This window comes from Macaca thibetana, chromosome 15, assembly GCF_024542745.1.
Source record: "Macaca thibetana thibetana isolate TM-01 chromosome 15, ASM2454274v1, whole genome shotgun sequence".
Lineage (NCBI taxonomy): Eukaryota > Metazoa > Chordata > Mammalia > Primates > Cercopithecidae > Macaca > Macaca thibetana.
In genome coordinates this window covers 108,263,993-108,283,754 of record NC_065592.1, presented here as the reverse complement: position 1 = coordinate 108,283,754, position 19,762 = coordinate 108,263,993, and the positions used below count along the sequence as shown (strand labels likewise).

The window sequence follows — 19,762 nt, the reverse complement described above, 5'->3', positions numbered from 1 at the left end:
AACGGGTGACAGGGCTTAATCCTTTCCAACCACAAGGACCTTTGATCCCTGTGACAGAGCCCAAGGATCTCGCTCCCGCGGGTGGGGAGGTGCAGCTCACCTACTAGGCTCAGATGCAGGCACGCTAGGGTCACAGCCGCCCACGAGCGCTGAAGCCCAGAGCCTGAGGACAAGTGCCGAGGCCACCCACGCGCAGGAGACAGAGGCGGCCGGGGCCCAGACTAGGGGCACCTCCCGGCCAGCGCCGCCCGCCCCGTCCCAGCGCGGGTGCCTGAGTCCCCGGGAAGCCCCCGCCCTCCCGGCTCACCTTTGATCACCTCGGCCACCAGAGCGGCCCCCGCGCCCTCCCGGCTCATGACTCCAAAGCATCTGGAAGGCGGGGCAGAGGCAAGGACGGCCAGCCGCCGAGAGGGGAGGCGCCGCGACCACACCCCCGAAGTTTAAAAAACAAAGTTTAAAGGGCCGCGCGGGGCAGCGGGCGCAGCGACACCCCTCGGCGGCCCAACGGCCGGACGCGACAGCGCAACCCCGGAAGTCCCCCACTCCTGGAAACAGCCCGGTGGGCGACGAGGGCGCGGGGAGGGACAGCACCCCGCCCCACCTCCTACTTTCTTCCCCCGGCCCCCGCCCCGCCGCTTCGCCGCCCGCCTTCCCTCCCCAGCGGGGAACGCGGGGCGGCCTGTGCCTGCCAGGGCTCGAGTCCCAAACACCCCGCAGAGGGGACGTGGGTCAGACGCCAGCGGGCCTGCCCGGGAAGCGTCTGGGAAAGCTCCTTAGCGATTAAAGGACTTCGTGCAAAAGGGCTCGGTCCCAGACCAGGGACAGACCCGAGGGTGACGCCGGCCGGGGCGGGGGCCTCCTGGCTCCTCCCACGCCGCAGTCCTGCCGCCAGGAGGTGCTGCAGCCGAGCCAGGCCCGGGCCCCTGCAGGGCGCTCTCCCGGAGCAGGGCCCAGCGCACCCTCGCTCCGCCAAGACCCGCCAAGTGACCCAGCAGGGCCGGGTCTGATGGAAAACAGGCATCTTCAAAATCGTGCAAGATTTCCTGAGATCAGCTGCCTCAGAGAAAACGCTCTTCTTTTAATCGTGCAAGATTTAAAGGCAACCCTCTGGTCATGCGTTCCTTTAAAGGGACGGTTTGGAATGGTTTAAAGACAGAAATGTTGACGCCCGTTTTAAACAACCATTTAAAATGACTGTAGAGATAGAGAGTAGAAGGATGGTTATCGGAGGCTGGGAAAGGTAGTGTGGGGGTAATGGGCACAAAACAAAAAACCAGTACAAATGAATAAGACCTAGCATTTCACAGCACAACAGGGTGTGGGTGACTGTAGTCCACAATAGCTTAATTGTACATTTAAAAATAACTAAGAGTACAATTGGAGTGTCTGTAACACAAAAAAATGCTTGAGGGGATGGATACCCCATTCTCCATGATGCGATTATTGTGCATTGCCTGCCTGTATCAAAACATCTCATGCACCCCATAAATATATACACCTACTTGTACCCACAAAAATTAAACATTAAATAAAATATATTCTAAACCTGTGTTTGTATTTTAATCTCAAGTGAAAAAAATTGAAATCCAGCATAAGCATGATCCCAGTTGTTACAGATACCAAGGTGCTGGGACTGGGGTTCATTTTCATTCCCTCCTGTGTTTTCCCAAGTTTTCTGTAGGAAAGTGTTACTTTATACATACTTTTGCCTCAAAAGTAAACCTGCATACCTCCTAATCTTATTCTACAATTCCAGATGGATCAAAGACTTCTTAAAATATATTTTTAAAACCATGAATTCTTTTTTATACTCTCCAACTGGGGAAGACCTTGCTAAATGATACAAAATCTAAAAGCCACAAACACATTTTTAAGCAGTTTTCACAGCAAAAGACACATAAACGAAATCAAGAGATAAAATGGAAAAATATTTTAAATTCATCTCGAGAAGATACCTAACTTCAGTTTTACGTTATCACAAAAGAAATGCAAAGTTCCACTATGAGGTACTACTTTTTCCTCAGACGGGCAAAACTCAAGAGAGTTGGGTAAGGTGCTGCGGCGTGTCGGGAGGTCGAGGGCACTCACATACATCGCCTGTGGGTGGGAATACAAACTGAGCCACCTCCATGGAGCCAACAAATGGGAAGTTCGGCAGAAATGTTAAAGACTGAAAACTGAAAACTAGCCAGACGTGGCGGCTCACGCCTGTAATCACAGCATTTTGGGAGGCCAAGGTGGATGGATCATCTGAGGTTAGGCATTCGAGCCCAGCCTGGTCAACATGGTGAAACTCCGCCTCTACTAAAAATACAAAAAATTAGCCAGTCGTGTTGGTGCAGGCCTGTCATCCCAGCTACTTGGGAGGCTGAGACTGGCGAACCGCTTGAACTCGGGAGGTGGAGGTTGCAGTGAGCCAAGATCACGCTTTTGCACTCCAGCCTGGGCAACAAGAACGAAATTCCGTCTCAAAAGAAAAAAAAAAAACTGAAAACTGAAAACTAAAGATAGCCAAGATGGACTGTTAAGTACTACCACTTCTATGTGTGAGTTTAAATCCTACATACACATGTATACGATTATAGATGAAATCATGGGTAGCAAATAGGGAATGTTAAGAGAGATTTATGCCTTTTTACAGCTTTTGCATTGTACCATGTATTACCTATTCAAAATCACACCGCTTTTAAAAAGTCAACTTGCGGCCGGGCGCGGTAGCTCAAGCCTGTAATCCCAGCACTTTGGGAGGCCGAGACGGGCGGATCACGAGGTCAGGAGATCGAGACCATCCTGGCTAACACGGTGAAACCCCGTCTCTACTAAAAAATACAAAAAACTAGCCGGGCGAGGTGGCGGGCGCCTGTAGTCCCAGCTACTTGGGAGGCTGAGGCAGGAGAATGGCGGGAACCCGGGAGGCGGAGCTTGCAGTGAGCTGAGATCCGGCCACTGCACTCCAGCCTGGGCGACAGAGCGAGACTCCGTCTCAAAAAAAAAAAAAAAAAAAAAAAAGAAAGTCAACTTGCAGGCTAACAGTGTTTTTCCAAAGCTGACTCTTGATCAAGATAGGAAGCATCTAATGAGCACAGTAGGAGGCAACCTGGAAAATATCCTTTGCGCGCATTTAAACAAGGGAACTGGTTAGTAACATGTTTTGGTTTCTACCTATCTCTTGCAATTCCAGTTTCTTTCAAAAAGCCCAATTTAAACTAGAAAAGTAGCTAGATAGAAAAGGGAAGAAATTTTCCCTCCCAGCCCAAACCTTAAGTTCAATTCCCTAAGGAGTATTTTATGTATTACAGGCAGGGGAAAATCACTTATTTCTGATGTGCAATTATCTCTACATAATGCCAATATTTTATTGTTAGAGTAACACACCAATAAAGTACTACAGAAACTACGGTGCTGGGTTGAGGGTCATTTATTAGGACCTGGAACCAGAAACAGGGCTTTTTTTTTTTTTTTTTTTTTTGACGGAGTCTCGCTCTGTCGCCCAGGCTGGAGTGCAGTGGTGCAATCTTGGCTCACTGCAACCTCCACCTCCCAGGCTCAAGCGATTCTCCTGCCTCAGCCTCCCAAGTAGCTGGGATTACAGTCGCATGCCACCACTCCCAGCTAATTTTTAGTAGAGGTGTCAAACTCCCGACCTCAAGTGATCCACCCGCTTTGGCCTCCTAAAGTGCTGGAATTATAGACATGAGTCACCGTGCCCAGCCGAAATAGGGCTCTTTACAAAGTTTTGCTTAAAGCTTGACGATTAACTTTATAATCCTGTTAAAAATCCATGTATCCCCCCATTGATGTTTCTGTTGTCAGAAACAGAAAGCAGCAGTCATCTTTTTGCCTATACGTCCCTGTCGCACCACATCATCATTCCTGCTTCTTTGACTAATATGATATGGGAGAAGGAAACAAAATCTCATGATTTAAAAATGTTGGTAAAAATATTTAGGCCGGCCGCGGTGGCTCACGCCTGTAATCCCAGCACTTTGGGAGGCCGAGACGGGTGGATCACGAGGTCAGGAGATCGAGACCATCCTGGCTAACACGGTGAAACCCCGTCTCTACTAAAAATACAAAAAATTAGCCGGGCGAGGTGGCGGGCGCCTGTAGTCCCAGCTCCACGGGAGGCTGAGGTGGGAGAATGGCGTGAACCCGGGAGGCGGAGCTTGCAGTGAGTCAAGATCGCACCTCTGCACTCCAGCCTGGGCAACACAGCGAGACTTCATCTCAAAAAAAACAAAAAAAACAAAAAAAACAAACAAACTTAAAATCCATCCTTGGGCCTAATGTGTCTGTAGGTTTGATTTGACTTTTGGGCTTCCAGGTTGACTGCCTTTTCCTTTAGCAACTATCTGTTAAATTTGAAATGAAAAACATTTTCCTGGATAACAGCTATAGGTATTTGGGGATAATTAACCATAAAACAGAGAAATATGTAGGAGTTCGTGGGAATTATAATAAAGTATGTGCTTGTTAATAGGAAAGATTTAAAGAGCCCTATTTGGACCTAGAGACACAGTGGACTTTCTCCACTTTGTATTTCCCCCTTGAACTGGGTGGATGGCCTTCACAGGTCCTGGCAGAGCCAATGGAGAAACGGACAGCTTCCCTACAGGTGGGGGAAGTCAGCCTCTGCTGAGTTACCACAGACAGGCAGAAAGGAGATTTGACATGCTAGGGAGCAGGAGAGAACAGGCTCCACCTGAACACACACTGCCCCTCAGAGACAGGACCACAGACATTAGGCTGTCATCTGTATTAGCCGCTTGTTTTTTGAGGGAAGGAAAGAACATGGGGAGCAGAGGAACAAATGTTCATGAAAGTACTGATTAACAAAGCAGCAGCAGCGGCATTACCCACTCAAATGACAATGATAACCAACGATGATGGAGAGTTCAGATGATGGAGAGTTCAGAGCCACGTATTGTATTCAGCTCATTATACCCCGTGAGGTTAGTACTACCAGGGTCAACTAGCCCTAAGGAGGTGGAGTGACTAACCTGCACAAGGTCACAAAGCTTGCTGGGAAGTGGCAGAATTGGGATCTGAACACAGGCTATTGGATCTGAAGCATAAGATTAAGTCCTAGCCTCAAAGACTTACCCAAATGTAAGTCAACAGTAACTAAAACAATAGGATTTTAGCACAGCAATGTACAATCTGGACCCAGACATATATGAACACTTATAAGAAAACTGATTATTTCAATTCAGTAACAAAGAAGGCCTTATCCAATATGGGGCAGGTGTTTACACGTATGAAAAGAAAATGAGATGCTAATATCACATATTTATAAAACACACCACAGAGGAAATAATTTTGAAAAAGCTATCAGATAACTATAAAATTAAAATGGATTTTTTTTGGGGGGGACGGAGTCTCCCTCTGTTGCCAGGCTGGAGTGCAGTAGTGCAATCTCGGCTCACTGCAACCTCCGCTTCCTGGGTTCAAGCGATTCTCCTGCCTCAGCCTCCTGAATACAGGTGCCTGCCACCGCGCCCGGCTAATTTTGTGTTTTTAGTACAGACTGGGTTTCATCATGTTGGCCAGGATGATCTCAATCTCCTGACCTCGTGATCCGCCCACCTCGGCCTCCCAAAGTGCTGGGATTACAGGTGTGAGCCACCGTGCCCAGGCTATAATGAATTATTTTATTTTTTTTTTCTTCTGGTTCCCAAGTTTTATTCACGAACTCATACAAAATATTCCAGATAAATGAATTTTAATCCTCATCTTCCTCCTCTTATTTGTCCTGGCTAATTCGGAAGTAACGTAATTCATAACAATGAATAATTTTATAATTTAACACGCAGGACTTTAAAGTGTGACACAAAACAAGTCACAAAGGGAAAAACTAGGAGAGACTTGGGGGAAAACACCTATAATAAAAGTTAATTATCACAACAGATAAAATGTCTCTCCAAAGCAGTATCACCAACTGTGATATTATAATTATATACCTATTGGTTTTGATCCACAGATCCTAGCTCCCAACTCCCATAACTTTTGTTACAATATCTTGTTATATGCTGGGTGCTGTGGACCTCAGAAAGCCAGCCTTGGGAAACAGAATCTCTCTAACCGTTTCCTGCTCTCCTCTCCCCAGCCCAAGGCAGGGCTCTAATATGATTGTGAGCTGTAAGACCCTCATTCCACAAAGCATCCCGTCCCATCCCCTGGAGGAAGGCATGCTGCCCTGAGAGGCTGGAAGAATCTGAACAGACAGGCCTTGCTGCATGTAGATTATACCCTTTTTGTCCAATCAAATTTCAACACAGTTGCCCATCCTTCAATCATGGACAAGCAACGAAATCTCCACTAAAGGCCCAAAGGACAGGGTTCACAGGACTTCTGGAGAGCTGAACCATGGAGGCTGACAGAAAGGTGAGTGAGAACTCATCCACATGCCCGGAGGGTGGTGTACCCCAGCTCCACGGGGTCAGAAGCTCCTGCACTTGGGACCCTTCCAGACCTCACCTGGTGCATCTCTTCCTGTGGTTGTTTATCTGTATCCTTTAAAATAGCCTTCATAATAAACTAGTAAGCGAGTTTCCCTGATTCCTCCAGCAAATTAATTGAACCCAAAGAGGGGATCCCGGGAACCCCAACTTGAAGCCAGTCAGTCAGAAGTTCCTGAGGCCCAGACTTGTGACTTGTGGGAAGAAGGGGGTAGTTTTGGGGACTGAACCCTCAACCTGTGAGATCTGATGCTATCTCCAGGTAGATGGTGTCAAAATTGAACGGGAGGACACCCAACTGGTGTCTGCCACAGAAATCCACACATATTACAGAGGTATTTTGTGCTGATAATTGCTGTGTTGGTGTGACAGCAGAAAAACTGTTTGAGTTTTTCCCTAACACAACCCCAGAGAAAAAAATCTAGAAAGGCTATGAACACTCAATTCAGAAAAGAAATACAAACGGTCAACAGCATATGAAAAGAAAATTAATCTTATTCAACGTAGAAACAAAAAAAAAGCCTATCAACATGAACAGATTACAGAAAAAAGTCACATGATTATCTCATTAAATACAGAAAAGGAAGTCATTAAAATCAACACTCATTTCCAATTAAGTCTTTGAACAATGGAGCTAAAAGAGAACTTCCTTAAGCTGATAAAGATTGTTGCAACAGCAAATATCACACTTCATACCTTAACTTTAGAAGCATCCCTATAAAATAAAAAGCAAGAAAAACTTCCCATTATCATTACCTCTATTTAACAATGTAATAACTGGAAGTGCTAGCTGACATCAAGATACAAAAAGGAAATCAGAGAAAACTGGAAAGGAAGAATCAAAACTGTCCTTATTTGCAGGCGATTGTCTATCTAAAAAATACAGACAAGAAGCTGGGCGCAGTGGTTCACGCCTGTAATCCCAGCACTTTGGGAGGCCGAGGCGGGTGGATCACCTGAGGTCAGGAGTTCGAGACCAGCCCTATCAAAATGGTGAAACCCTGTCTCTACTAAAAATACAAAAAATTAACTAGGTGTGGGTGGCCCGCACCTGTAATCCCAGCTACTTAGGAGGCTGAGGCAGGAGAATCGCTTGAACCTGGCAAGCGGAGGTTGCCATGAGACCAGATCGTGCCACTGCACTCCAGCCTGGGTGACAGAGTAAGACTCTGTCTCAAAAAAAAAAAAAAAAAAAAAACAGATGAGAATCGGCAAACTACTCAAATAAATAAAATAATAAAGTTTTGCAATGTTTCTGAATACAAAAACCAACAGCTTTTCTATCTACTTGTAATAAGCAATTATGAAATGTAATAGAGAAAAAAAGATGTGCATATCCCTTATGGATAAATGGAGAAATAAAGTAGGTTTATCAACAGGAAGACTCAATATCATAAAGATGGTCATTTCCCTCAAAAGAAATGCAATTCTGATCAAAATCTCAACAGGTCTTTTCATGAAACCTGACATGCTAATACATGTAAATTGCATGCTAATGTATGGATTAAATGTAATAAATTTACATGTTACATGTAATAAATTACATGAAATATGACATGTTAATACATATAAATTAATCCAGAAGATCACAGGGCCAAGAAGAACCAAAAACATTTTGAAAAAGAATAAGAAGGCCGGGCGCAGTGACTCACGCCTGTAATCCCAGCACTTTGGAAGGCCAAGGTGGGCGGATCACGAGGTCAGGAGATCAAGACCATCCTGGCTAACAAAGTGAAACCCGGTCTCTACTAAAAATACAAAAACTTAGCTGGGCATGCTGGTGGGCGCCTGTAGTCGCAGCTACTTGGGAGGCTAAGGCAGGAGAATGACGTGAACCTGGGAGGCGGAGCTTGCAGTGAGCCGAGATTGTGCCGCTGCACTCCAGCCTGGGCGACAGTGAGACTCTGTCTCAAAAAAAAAAAAAAAAAAAAAAGAACAAGAAGGGGGCTCTTGCTCTACCATATATTAAAACTTACAAGAATTTAAGCAGTATTGGCACAGTGTACTACTGGCACAGATATAACAGGCAAAGATGAGAGCCACATATACATGGAAACATCACATGTGACATTAGGGGCATTACACATCGATGGATGAAGAATACTCAGTACACGTGAGACAACTGGTGTCCGTGTTGTTGGGGGTGGGGGAGGGAAGAAATTTGATCCCTATCTCATACCATACACCACTACCCACCAAAGGCAAAAAAATACCTCAAGTGGATTAAAAACCTAGATATGAAAGTTGTATAAGAATATATGGGAAAATAACTCAGCTTAGTGAAACAGGGATGGATTTCTTTTTTACTCCAAACAAAAAACACCCAAACTGTAAAGTAAAAGATTGAGAAACTTGATTACATAAAGATTTAGTGTTTCAATACAAAAATTAGCTGGGAGCTGGCACCACTGCACTCCAGCCTGTGCAACAAGAGCGAAACTCCGTCACACACACACACACACACACACACACACACACACACACACACAAAGATTTAATATTTCTGTTCAACACAGGAGCCCAGAAACAAAATTTAAAAACATAACTCACAGACTAGGAGAAGAACACACAATGTATAAAACTAAGAAAGTGTCAGTATTTAGAATTTACAAAGCACCATACATCAAAGAGGAAAAAGCTAACACCCCAGTCAATACCGTGAGCAGAGAGTGAAATAAGAAATGCACGAGATGAAGAAGGCTAACTATCCTTCCTGCTCCTTTTTCAGACTGACCGAACCTACAATTAGTATGGTTCTGGTTCTATACCCTGTGATGAATTGAGTTCATTCGTCAGAATAAGCTGTGACAACAAATAACCCTGAAATCTTAGGGATGTGATTTATAACGGATGTTTACTTCTTGCCGGTGCTACATGTTCCCCGCAGATAAGAGGGTGGAGGAGGCACTATTCTACACAGTCACCCATGGATCCGGGGTGTCGAAGGCTCTACCCCGTTTGCAGACGCACTGTCTGGAATTTGTCCTTGTGGTTGTCCGACGTGCCAGTGACTGCTTGCGCAAGTAATTCCAGTTGCCTTCGGATCTAAATGCCCACACAGATAAACCAAGCGTGGTAATTTTAATCTTTGTCTGCTTAACTCCTGTGTTTCTCAATCAGCTGGTCTGGAACTAAGATAGAAAAAAGTAATCTTATCTACAGAAGCCCTAGACATCTCCCCCAACATTATGTTAGTCTCCATACTCATTTGCGTCTCTGAAATACTTTATAAATGAGTTTTTTTTTTTTTTTAAGGGAGGCACTAGAAGAACTATGTAAGTTTTCATACTTTCCAAATCACTACACCAAGAGAGAAAATGAAACTGAGAAAATGTTAGCAAGGCACCCAAGAACAAGAAGAAATATTATGGCAAACAAACCCGAATAAGATGGTGGGAATCAGTCCAAACATACAAGCTATCATTTTACAATGCAAAACAAAATTCACCTGTTAAAAGACAAGATTTTCAAAATGAGTTTAAAAAATTCAAGCTAAGCTGGGCTCACATAATCCCAGCATTTTGGGAGGCCGAGACAAGAGGATCCCCTGAATCTGAACAAGAAAGTGAGATACCATCTCTACCAAAAACAAACCAAAAAACCCCAAAAAGTCCTCAAGCTATATGTTTAATAAAGGCAATAAAAACAAAGCCTTACAGAAGAAATTGAAATGAAAGGATAGACAAAGGTATGCTATACAGTTGCTAGGAAAAAAGAAAGCAGCAATATTAACATCAGATAAAACAGATTTCAGAGGCCAGGCTCGGTGGCTCACGCCTGTAATCCCAGCACTTTGGGAGGCCGAGGTGGGTGGATCACCTGAGGTCAAGAGTTTGAGACCAGCCTGGCCAACATGGTGAACCGTCATCTAAATACTAAAAACACAAAAATTAGCTAGGCATGGTGGCGGGCACCTGTAATCCCAGCTACTTGGGAGGTTGAGGCAGAAGAATTGCTTGAACCCAGGAGGCGGAGGCTGCAGTCAGCTGAGATAGCGCCACTGCACTCCAGCCTGTGCAATAGAGCAAAAACTCCGTCTCAAAAAAAAAAAAAAGGAATTCACAATGAAAAGCAATTAAAAGACAAAGGTGTTTAATGTTTAAAGATATATAATCACCAGGCGTGGTGGCTCATGCCTGTAATCCCAGCACTTTAGGAAGCTGAGGTAGGTGGATCACTTGTGGTCAGGAGTTCGAGATCAGCCTGGCCAACATCACGAAACCCCTTCTCTACTAAAAATACAAAAATTAGCTGGGCATGGTGGCGGGGAATACCTGTAATCCCAGATACTCAGGAAGCTGAGGCAGGAGAATTGCTTGAACCCGGGAGGCAGAGACTGAAGTGAGCTGAGATCAAGCCACTGCACTCCAAACAGGGCGACAGAGCGAGACTCCATCTCAAAAAAAAAAAAAAAAAAAAAAAGAAAGATATAATTTACCAAAAGATTATAACCATCACACATAACGACAGATTTTAAATCTATCAAGCAAAAACAAGTGAAAATAGGAGTAATTAGTACATCCATAATCATAGAAGACTAAACACACTTCAAAAAAATGAAATAAGTAATTAGTGGCATGACCCAGTAGATAGAACTGTTTTCAACATAGAACACATAAACTTTTCAAATAGGGTATTCAGTTGTCATGTGTTAGGTCACGAGGAAATCTCAACAAATTCTGGAAAGCAGAAACCATACACAAGGGCCATGTTCAATGACTACAATACAATAACAGAAATGTTTTGGCGGGGCACGGTGGCTCACGCTTGTAATCCCAACACTTTGGGAGGCTGAGGTGGGTGGATCACTAGAGGTCAGGAGTTCGAGACCAGCCTGGCCAACATGGTAAAACCCAGTCTCTACTAAAAATACAAAATTGGCTGGTGTGGTGGCGTGTACCTGTAATCCCAGTTTCTCAGGAGGCTGAGGCAGGAGAATTGCTTGAACCTGGGAGGTGTAAGTTGCGGTGAGCAAAGATCGCACCACTGCACTCCAGCCTGGGTGACAGAGCGAGACTCCATCTCCAAAAAAAAAAAAAGTTTAGAGGAGAAGATCATAAAAAATCTATCAATCTATCAATATGGAAACATTTAAAACCCATTTCTAAATAACCTTGCAATAATGGGGCATTCAAAGAAAATTCAACACAAATTACTTGAAGAGTAATGTCAGTAAGAATTCTTATTTAAATCTACGGAACGTAGGCAAACAAAAATCTGAGGAAAACTATTTGTCTAAAAATGTCTCCCTCTATCACACCATTTACAAAAAAATTAATTATTTCTGGATTAAAAAGTTGAACATAATAGTTCTGGCTCTCCACATCCCAGACCACAGTGGGACTGCTTGTGCTGACTGCTTCAGGGTTAAGTGAACAGAGGTGAGAATGCTACTCCCAGGCCAGACCACTAATCCATGGTGCAAAACCCCACAGACCTCTCCCTCTATCCTGCAGCATTTAAGATGACAGCGGCAGTACAACCGTTTTAGAAAGCTGACAGTATTTACATACAACAAATAAATAGAGCACATCTTCTGACTCAGTAATTCCAGTTCTAGATTTACATACAACAGAAATTCATACACATGTTCACCAAGAAAGGTATTTTTTAAAAGCTCCTAGAATCATTATTTATAATAGGCAAACACTGAAAACAACCCAAATGACTAGAAACAATAGAATCGAATGCTGGGTGCTTCCTTATAGTAGAATATTACATGGCAATTAGCGTGCCTGAGCTACAGCCACACACATCACAAACAATGCACACAAACATTTAGTGAAAAGCTGGAAGAAAAAAAGAGTAAATACAGTATGATTCCATTCATATAGATTTCAAAACCAGACAAATCTATGGCAATACAAATCAGGGTAGTGTTTGTCCTTGAAGGGGGTGGTCACCAGGAAATGACACAGAGGGTGGTTCCTGACGTGTGATGATACTTTCGTTTCTGAGACAGAGCCTACCTCTGTCACCTGGACTGGAGGGCAGTGATGCAATCACAGTTCACTGCAACCTCTGCCTCCCAGGCTCAAGCAATGCTCTCACCTCAACCTCCCAAGTAGCTGGAACCACAAACACGTACCACTACACCTGGCTAATTTTGTATTTTTTGTAGAGGTGGGTTTCACCATGTTGCCCAGGCTGGTCTTGAACTCCTGGGCTCAAGGGATCCTCCCACCTCAGCCTCCTGAGTAGTAGGGACTACAGGCATGCGTGCCACCACACCTGGTTAATTTTTGTCTCCCTGTATTGCCCAGACTGGTCTTGAACTCCTGGGCTCAAGCAATCCTCCTGCCTCGGCCCCTGAAAGTGCTGAGATGACAGGTGTGAGCCATCGTGCCAGGCCTATGGTGATGTCCTGTTTCTCCATCCATCTGCTACTTACTTACCCAGGACGTTCACAAGGTGTTTACAGAGCTGTGCACATTTCTGTGTGTGTATGTATCACACATTACAGATATATCTACATATATGTATTATAAAATAAATATGACTTCATTTACATTACGCTCAATAAAAAGTTACAGATGAAGTAGCCATGCTCCACCAGCCTGGTTTGCGGGAGTAATAGTTCTTACCTAACCAGTGATGGACATGTGTCATGAGCAAAAAAAATCTTTGCTTGTCACATGCCACTAAGACTTTGGGGCTGCCATCACAACATAGCCTAGCCTAGCCTAACTGATACACGGTTTAAAACTTAGACACAAAAAGGAAAAGTTATTAAGAAAAAAGACTGTTAAATGTACAGAACACACTATAAGCATATTTTTAAAGAAAACAGGGTGGGAGAAAAGTGTGAGACTGGAGCCAACCTGAAAAACTCCAACAGTCAAAGAAAGAACAATGTGAGCAACAAAATAAGTATACAATATTGGATTTTAATCCAAAGTGTAAAATAATATGCATGAATCCATACTGCCATAAGTGATAGAGTAAATAAATGCAGAGGAGACAAATCTTCCTCATAGAACAATTCCAAATTATATATACGTAGCTACTTCTCTCCAAGAAGTGATGCTTAACCCCTCTGCCCCTTTGAGTGTGGACTGGACTTAGGTGACTTGTTTCGAAGAATACAGTGTGGAAAGGGAAAAACAGTAACTTTACAGAAGAGAAACTTAGCAAACACGATTTTAACCAAATGACTGTGACTAACCCGTGATGTCATGTGGATTTCATGTACCTCTGACAAGATGTGATAGAAGGGCACTTTACCTTCTGTGGTACTCATGCCAAAAATCCAGTCTAGTCATGAGGAAAACAAGCAGACATACCCAATTTGAAGGACATTCTACAAAATACCTGACCCGTTCTCCTCAAAACTGTCAAGATGACGAAAAACAAGGAAAGGCTGACAAACTTTCACAGACCTTAGGTGGCTAGGCAGATGACAGCTAAACGCAATGTGGATTGAAATTCAGAATAGAGAAAGGTTCATGGGAAAGCTGGTGAAATCCCAATAAAGTCTACAGTATACTTAATAATAATATATCAGTATTGGTTTCTTTTTTTTTGAGACGGAGTCTAACTCTGTTGCCCAGGCTGGAGTGCAGTGGTGCCATCTCGGCTCACTGCAACCTCTGCTTCCCGGGTTCCAGTGATTCTCCTGCCTCAGCCTCCCAAGTAGCTGGGATTACAGGCATGCGCCACCATGCCTGGCTAATTTTTGTATTTTTAGTAGAGACAGGGTTTCACCATGTTGGCCATGCTGGTCTCGGACCCCTGACCTCAGGTGATCCGCCTGCCTTGGCCTCCCAAAGTGCTGGAATTATAGGCGTGAGCCACCGCGCCCAGCCCAGTGCTGGTTTCTTAAAGCGCCACAGTAATGTAAGATGATGTTATGGACTAAATTGTGCGCCTAAAATTCTTATGCCGAGGCCCTGACCCCCAATGTGACTACTGGGAATAGGGCCTTTAAGGAGGAAATCAAGGTCAAACAAGGTCATACAGGTGGGACTGACAGCCTTATAAGAAGAGAGATACGGGCCGGGCGCGGTGGCTCACGAGGTCAGGAGATCGAGACCATCCTGGCTAACATGGTGAAACCCCATCTCTTACAAAAATGAGCCAGGCGTGGTGGTGGGCACCTGCAGTCCCAGCTACTTGGGAGGCTGAGGCAGAAGAATGGCGTGAACCCGGGAGGCGGAGCTTGCAGTGAGCCGAGATCGTGCCACTGCACTCCAGCCTGGGGGACAGAGCGAGACTTCGTCTCAAAAAAAAAAGAGAGAGAGAGAGAGATACCAGAGCACTCTCTCCCACTGAATGCACAGAGGAAAGGCCATGTGGAGGTACAGGGAGAAGGCGGTAGTCTGCAAGCCAAGGAGAGAGTCCTCAGGAGAAGCCAATCCTGCTGGCTCCTTGTTCTTGGACGTCCTAAGCTTCAGAACTGTGACAAAATGCGTTTGTTGTCTACGCCAGGCAGACTATGCATAGTATATTCTGTCACAGCAGCCCTAGATGATGAAGACAGATGACAACACTAGAGAAAAGTGAAACTGCATGAGGTGGACACAGGAATGCTCTACTATTCTTATAACTTTTCTGTAACTCTAAAAGCTTTTTTGTTTTTTTTAAAGCAACTGACTAGGAGAAACTATTTGTAGCTTCCATAACAAGGAATAGATATAAATATAAAACTATTTCTATAAAAATCTTAAAATTACACACAGTGCAATGAAAATAATCATATATTAAAAAGGCAAACCAGAAAAATAAATACAGATGACCAAAAACCATGTGACATATTTGGCCTGATTAGTAATGAGAAAAATGAAAATTATAAAATAATGAAATTTCATTTCATGTCATCCAGTTGGGAAAAAATTAAAATATTGATAGCAATCCTAGGTAGAGGTTGTGGGAAGATTGCTACATTTTTCTTTGAGATCTTCCCTCTTTTTTTTGCCCAGGCTGGAGCGCAATGGCCTGATTTCAGCTCACCGCAACCTCCGCCTCCCGGGTTCAAGCGATTCTCCTGCTTCAGCCTCCTGAGTAGCTAGGATTACAGGCATGCACCACCACGCCTGGCTAATTTTGTATTTTTAGTAGAGATGCGGTTTCTCCATGTTGGTCAGCCTAGTCTTGAATTTCCAACCTCAGGTGATCCGCCCACCTCAGCCTCCCCAAGTGCTGGGATTACAGGCGCGCGCCACTGTGCCTGGCTAGACTGACACTTTTTTACAAAGACGGTGAGGCTGTAAATAGATGGGGGCGTTCTGGAGGGCAATCTGGCAGAATCTGTTATGCCTGTTAACTGGTAACCCAGCCAATCCCTCTCTTGAAATCGACCTGAGACAAATCCTGGCATAGGAGTACTAAGAAGCAATTGACAGGTGTTCACTCTAGCAGTGTCTGCAGTAAGACTAAATGGAAATAACTGTCATTAATAGGGCAATAATTAAACTATGGCAGTCATACTATCACTTAAAGTTAATAAAGTAGATCAATATGTAATCTTTCCACAGTCATACAAGGATCAACTAAGTATTTAAAAAACCTAATTGCATGATATATGTAAACAAAATAAATCAAAACTAAGCCTTATTTCTAAGGTAAATTTATATGTATAAAAATAAACAGATTTAAGCTCAGCACGGTGGCTCATGCCTGTTATCCTAACACTTTGGGAGGCAGAGGTAGGAGGATCACAAGGCCCAGAGTTCAAGATCAGCCTGATCAAGATAGTGAAACCCTGTCTTCTACTAAAAATACAAAAATTAGCCAGGCGTGGTGGCACATGCCTGTAATCCCAGCTACTCAGGAGGCTGAGGCAGGAGAATCACTGGAACCCGGGAGGCGGAGGTTGAGGTGAGCTGAGACTGCACCACTGCACTCCAACCTGGGCAACAAGAGGGAGACTCCGTCTCAAAAACGAAAAAAATAAATAACAGATTTGTATCCACTGAAGGACAAGAAGAAAATAAATAAATAAACAATCTTCTAAAATAAAGATAAACAGAGGGCCAGACACAGTGGCTCACACCTATAGTTCCAGCTACTTGGGAGGCTGAGGCAGGAGGATCACTTGAGCCCAGGAGGTTGAGGTCACAGCATGTTATGATTGCAGCACTGCACTCGAGCCTGGGCGATAGAGACCTCATCCCTAAAAAAATTAAATTAATCAAAAAATAAACAGAAAGGCAACAGAAAAATGCCCCCACCGAAGAATTACAGTGGTTACCAAGGAGATGGAACTGGGATTTGGGGGCAGGGAAGGAAGCTTTCACTTTTTGAGTATTACGTGGGTTTGAACGTGTTGGTGTTAGTTCATAAGTGAAAATATATTCCTCTGGGGAGTGAGGGAAGGATGAGGAGGAAGCCTTTCACCTTTCACAGTTATGTCCCCCTCAACCTTAGTGTCCTCTGCATCCCTGTTCAGTGTGGTCAAACAACCGCTATTTCCTGCCAGGACAAGATCCACCCTCCCAGCACAGACACAAGGTTAAACACAGCATCGGTAGCTAGCACTCTGAAATGGAAAGATGCGATAACAACTCCAGCCAGTTGCCTTTCATCATCATCCTTCCTTATCTTAGTTATCCCCTGCAGCCCTGGCTGGAGACACAAAGCTGACTCCCAGTGCGCTTCCCGGGGAGAACAGAGGGACAGCTCCATCAGCAAGCTCTCTGCTTCTCCTTCTGTTTTCCGACAAGGGGCCCTGAAACATAAGTCACTGGAAAAAACCTCTCCAGTCCCCATCCCACATGCTGTCCGTCAATATGACACTGTAAAAAGTAAAGTAGAGGTTCCTCTTCAAAGACTTTCCTCCCCGTCTAATTAGGAATAGTAACTTCTCCTAGAAGCAAAATTTATCCAAAGACCTGTGCTAACATTCTTAAATATCTGCTAGCCGTAATAAAAAAATCAATATACTTTATGTGTTTAGCTCCCACAATTTAGCCTAAGTATTTGCCCTGGCATGCTTATACTGGTCCAAGCATTAGGTCACAGCCTGTTCCCCTTCCTTATTTAAAAGTGTTTTTACCTTTCTCAGCATTCCACAAGTTACTTCCTTCTTCCTTTGTTCCACTCTACCTTTGCCTCTTTTAAAAAGTTCTAAGTTGCTAGCCAATCGGGACAAATACGGAACGTAAGGTACGGCTCCAGCCAATGGAAACCGGACACAGCAGCAGGGTGGGTCCGTCAGGTTATAAATGACCCTGTCTTCTTTGTTTGGTGTACTCTCGTGGCAAAACTGCTGGTGAGTGTACCCTTTCTGCAGTAAAAATGGCCTTGCTAAAATAAATTCAATTTATGTTCAAGTGCTACTTCTTTATGGCACCAAGGAACAAACATTTCAAACAACACAAAAGCAAAATTAAGAGTTCAAGACCTTAGTTTCCTTTGTCACTGGATGCTGTGTAATTAAACTATCATCTGAGACTTTCACCAGATTTACTAATTAAATTGATCAGGAGAGAGTATGGACTATCCAGATGAATTCTGCTTACTAATTTTATATAATGTGCCTGGGTTGTTAATTAATTTAACTTCAGAGACAAGGATAAAACATATATGATTGGTTTAAGCTACACCAGGGAGTCGATCAGGCAGATCTGGCGGCAGCTGCTCAAATCAGAAACTTACACTCCAGAGATGGATGGCCATTATTAAGGCAGGAAGTCACATTCCAGAAGTAATACAGTAGCTCTTCGGTTATCCATACCTCTGGAAAATTTATAATTCAAATACTGGGCACCAAAAATATTTTTATTGGTAAAATCAGTGGTGTGTTCATCAGAATAATCCCTGTTAGAAAGGGGCTCTCATTGGTGAAATTAGTGACCGTCCACATATGCAAATTTGCATAAAATATTTTACAGATACACCCCACATTTGCATGAACAGATTAGAGGAATCTAACGAGACTGTTCTTCAGGGATAGTGTTTGATACTTCAGTCTGGATGCATAAACCAGCACCACCATCCAGCTACCGGTTGTGAGTATTGATTTATTTTTGAGACAGAGTCTTGCTCTGTAGCTCAGGCTGGAGTGCAGTGGTGTGATCTGGGCTTACTGCAACCTCCACCTTCCGGGTTCAAGTGATTCTCCTGCCTCAGTCTCAAGAGTAGCTGGGACTACAGGTACGCACCACTACGCCTAATTTTTGTATTTTTAGTAGAGACAGGGTTTCACCATATTGGCCAGGCTGGTCTGGAAATCCTGACCTCAAGTGATCTGCCTGCCTCAGCCTCCCAAAGTGCTGGGACTACATGCGTGAGCCACCAAGCCTGGCCTGATTGTGAGGATTTCTGATTGACTGGGATGAACTATAAGCATGACAAATCCTGTACCTGTGCTTCAAGTAAGCTTTTCATAAAAGGAGGGGTCAGAGTACCTACAAAATGCAAGAGTTAAGCTTTCAGGACAGGACGCATCATCTGTTTTGTGCCTGCTTGCTAATAAATACACATTTAATAAATGACTGTTGAGTGGCAGACTTTTTCATCTGAGGCCAGCTTTTATTATAACTTGGTAGCAGTGTTGTGCGGGAGCAGCTAAACTCCATCTACCTCAAGTCTTTCTGGTTGTGACTGTAACCTGTCAAAAAGTCCTACGGGGTACGACCAGATTGGCTCAGGTCAGTTTCCAGCAGTATGGTACAAAGAATTAGATTATATATGGTATCACTAACATGCCCTAAAACATTTGGATCATGGTCAAGAAAGTCAGGCTCCTGACCCAGAGAGGAGAAGGCACAGAGGAATAAAGCATTCACTTTCAGCAGACACACATTCTTCTAGGATCATAAGCCAGGTTACATTCTAATTTTTCCATCTAAATAAGCATTTCAAAGGGGAAAAAAGATAAGCAAGTGTCTATATCATTTCAAATTTCTTGGCAGTTAATAAAACAGACTATTTTATTTATTTATTTTTTGCGACAGAGTCCCACTTTGTCGTCCAGGGTGCAGTGCAGTGGCACAATCTTGGCTTACTACAACCTCTGCCTCCCAGGTTCAAGCAGTTCTCCTGCCTCAGTCTCCCAAGTAGCTGGGATTACAGGTGCGTGCCGCAATGCCTTGCTAATTTTTTTGTCTTTTTAGTAGAGACAGTGTTTCACCATGTTGGTCAGGCTGGTCTTGAACTCCTGACCTCAGGTGATCCACCTGCCTTGGCCTCCCAAAGTGCTGGGATTACAGGCATGAGCCACCACGCCCAGCCAAGACTTACTTCAGTGCGTATTTTGAACATATAATTGCTTTATCAGAAGCAAAATATTATTCATAATATTTTATCTCCAATGATATTTCAAATCCTTCTTAACATTATTTAGGACATTCACCATTCTAGGC

General features: G+C 44.0%; 1 protein-coding gene across 15 annotated transcripts in view; it reads right to left on the bottom strand.

Annotated features, from left to right (window-relative positions):
• The window catches only part of CDC14B (cell division cycle 14B), a 125,186-nt gene that overhangs the window by 69,906 nt on the left and 35,518 nt on the right, over positions 1–19,762 (bottom strand). Inside the window, exon 2 of one of the 15 annotated variants that reach the window (XM_050761803.1) lies at positions 11,359–11,480. The exons of 10 other annotated variants lie outside the window; for them this stretch is intronic. Coding sequence is in view for 4 of the 5 variants with exons in the window: in XM_050761797.1 (XP_050617754.1) it covers positions 308–369 (62 nt within the window). In the remaining variant the exon portion in view is untranslated. Of the gene's footprint in view, positions 1–307; positions 826–11,358; positions 11,481–19,762 lie in introns of those variants that run through there. 4 more of the 15 variants (XM_050761800.1, XM_050761802.1, XM_050761797.1 and 1 more) reach the window with 4 other exon arrangements.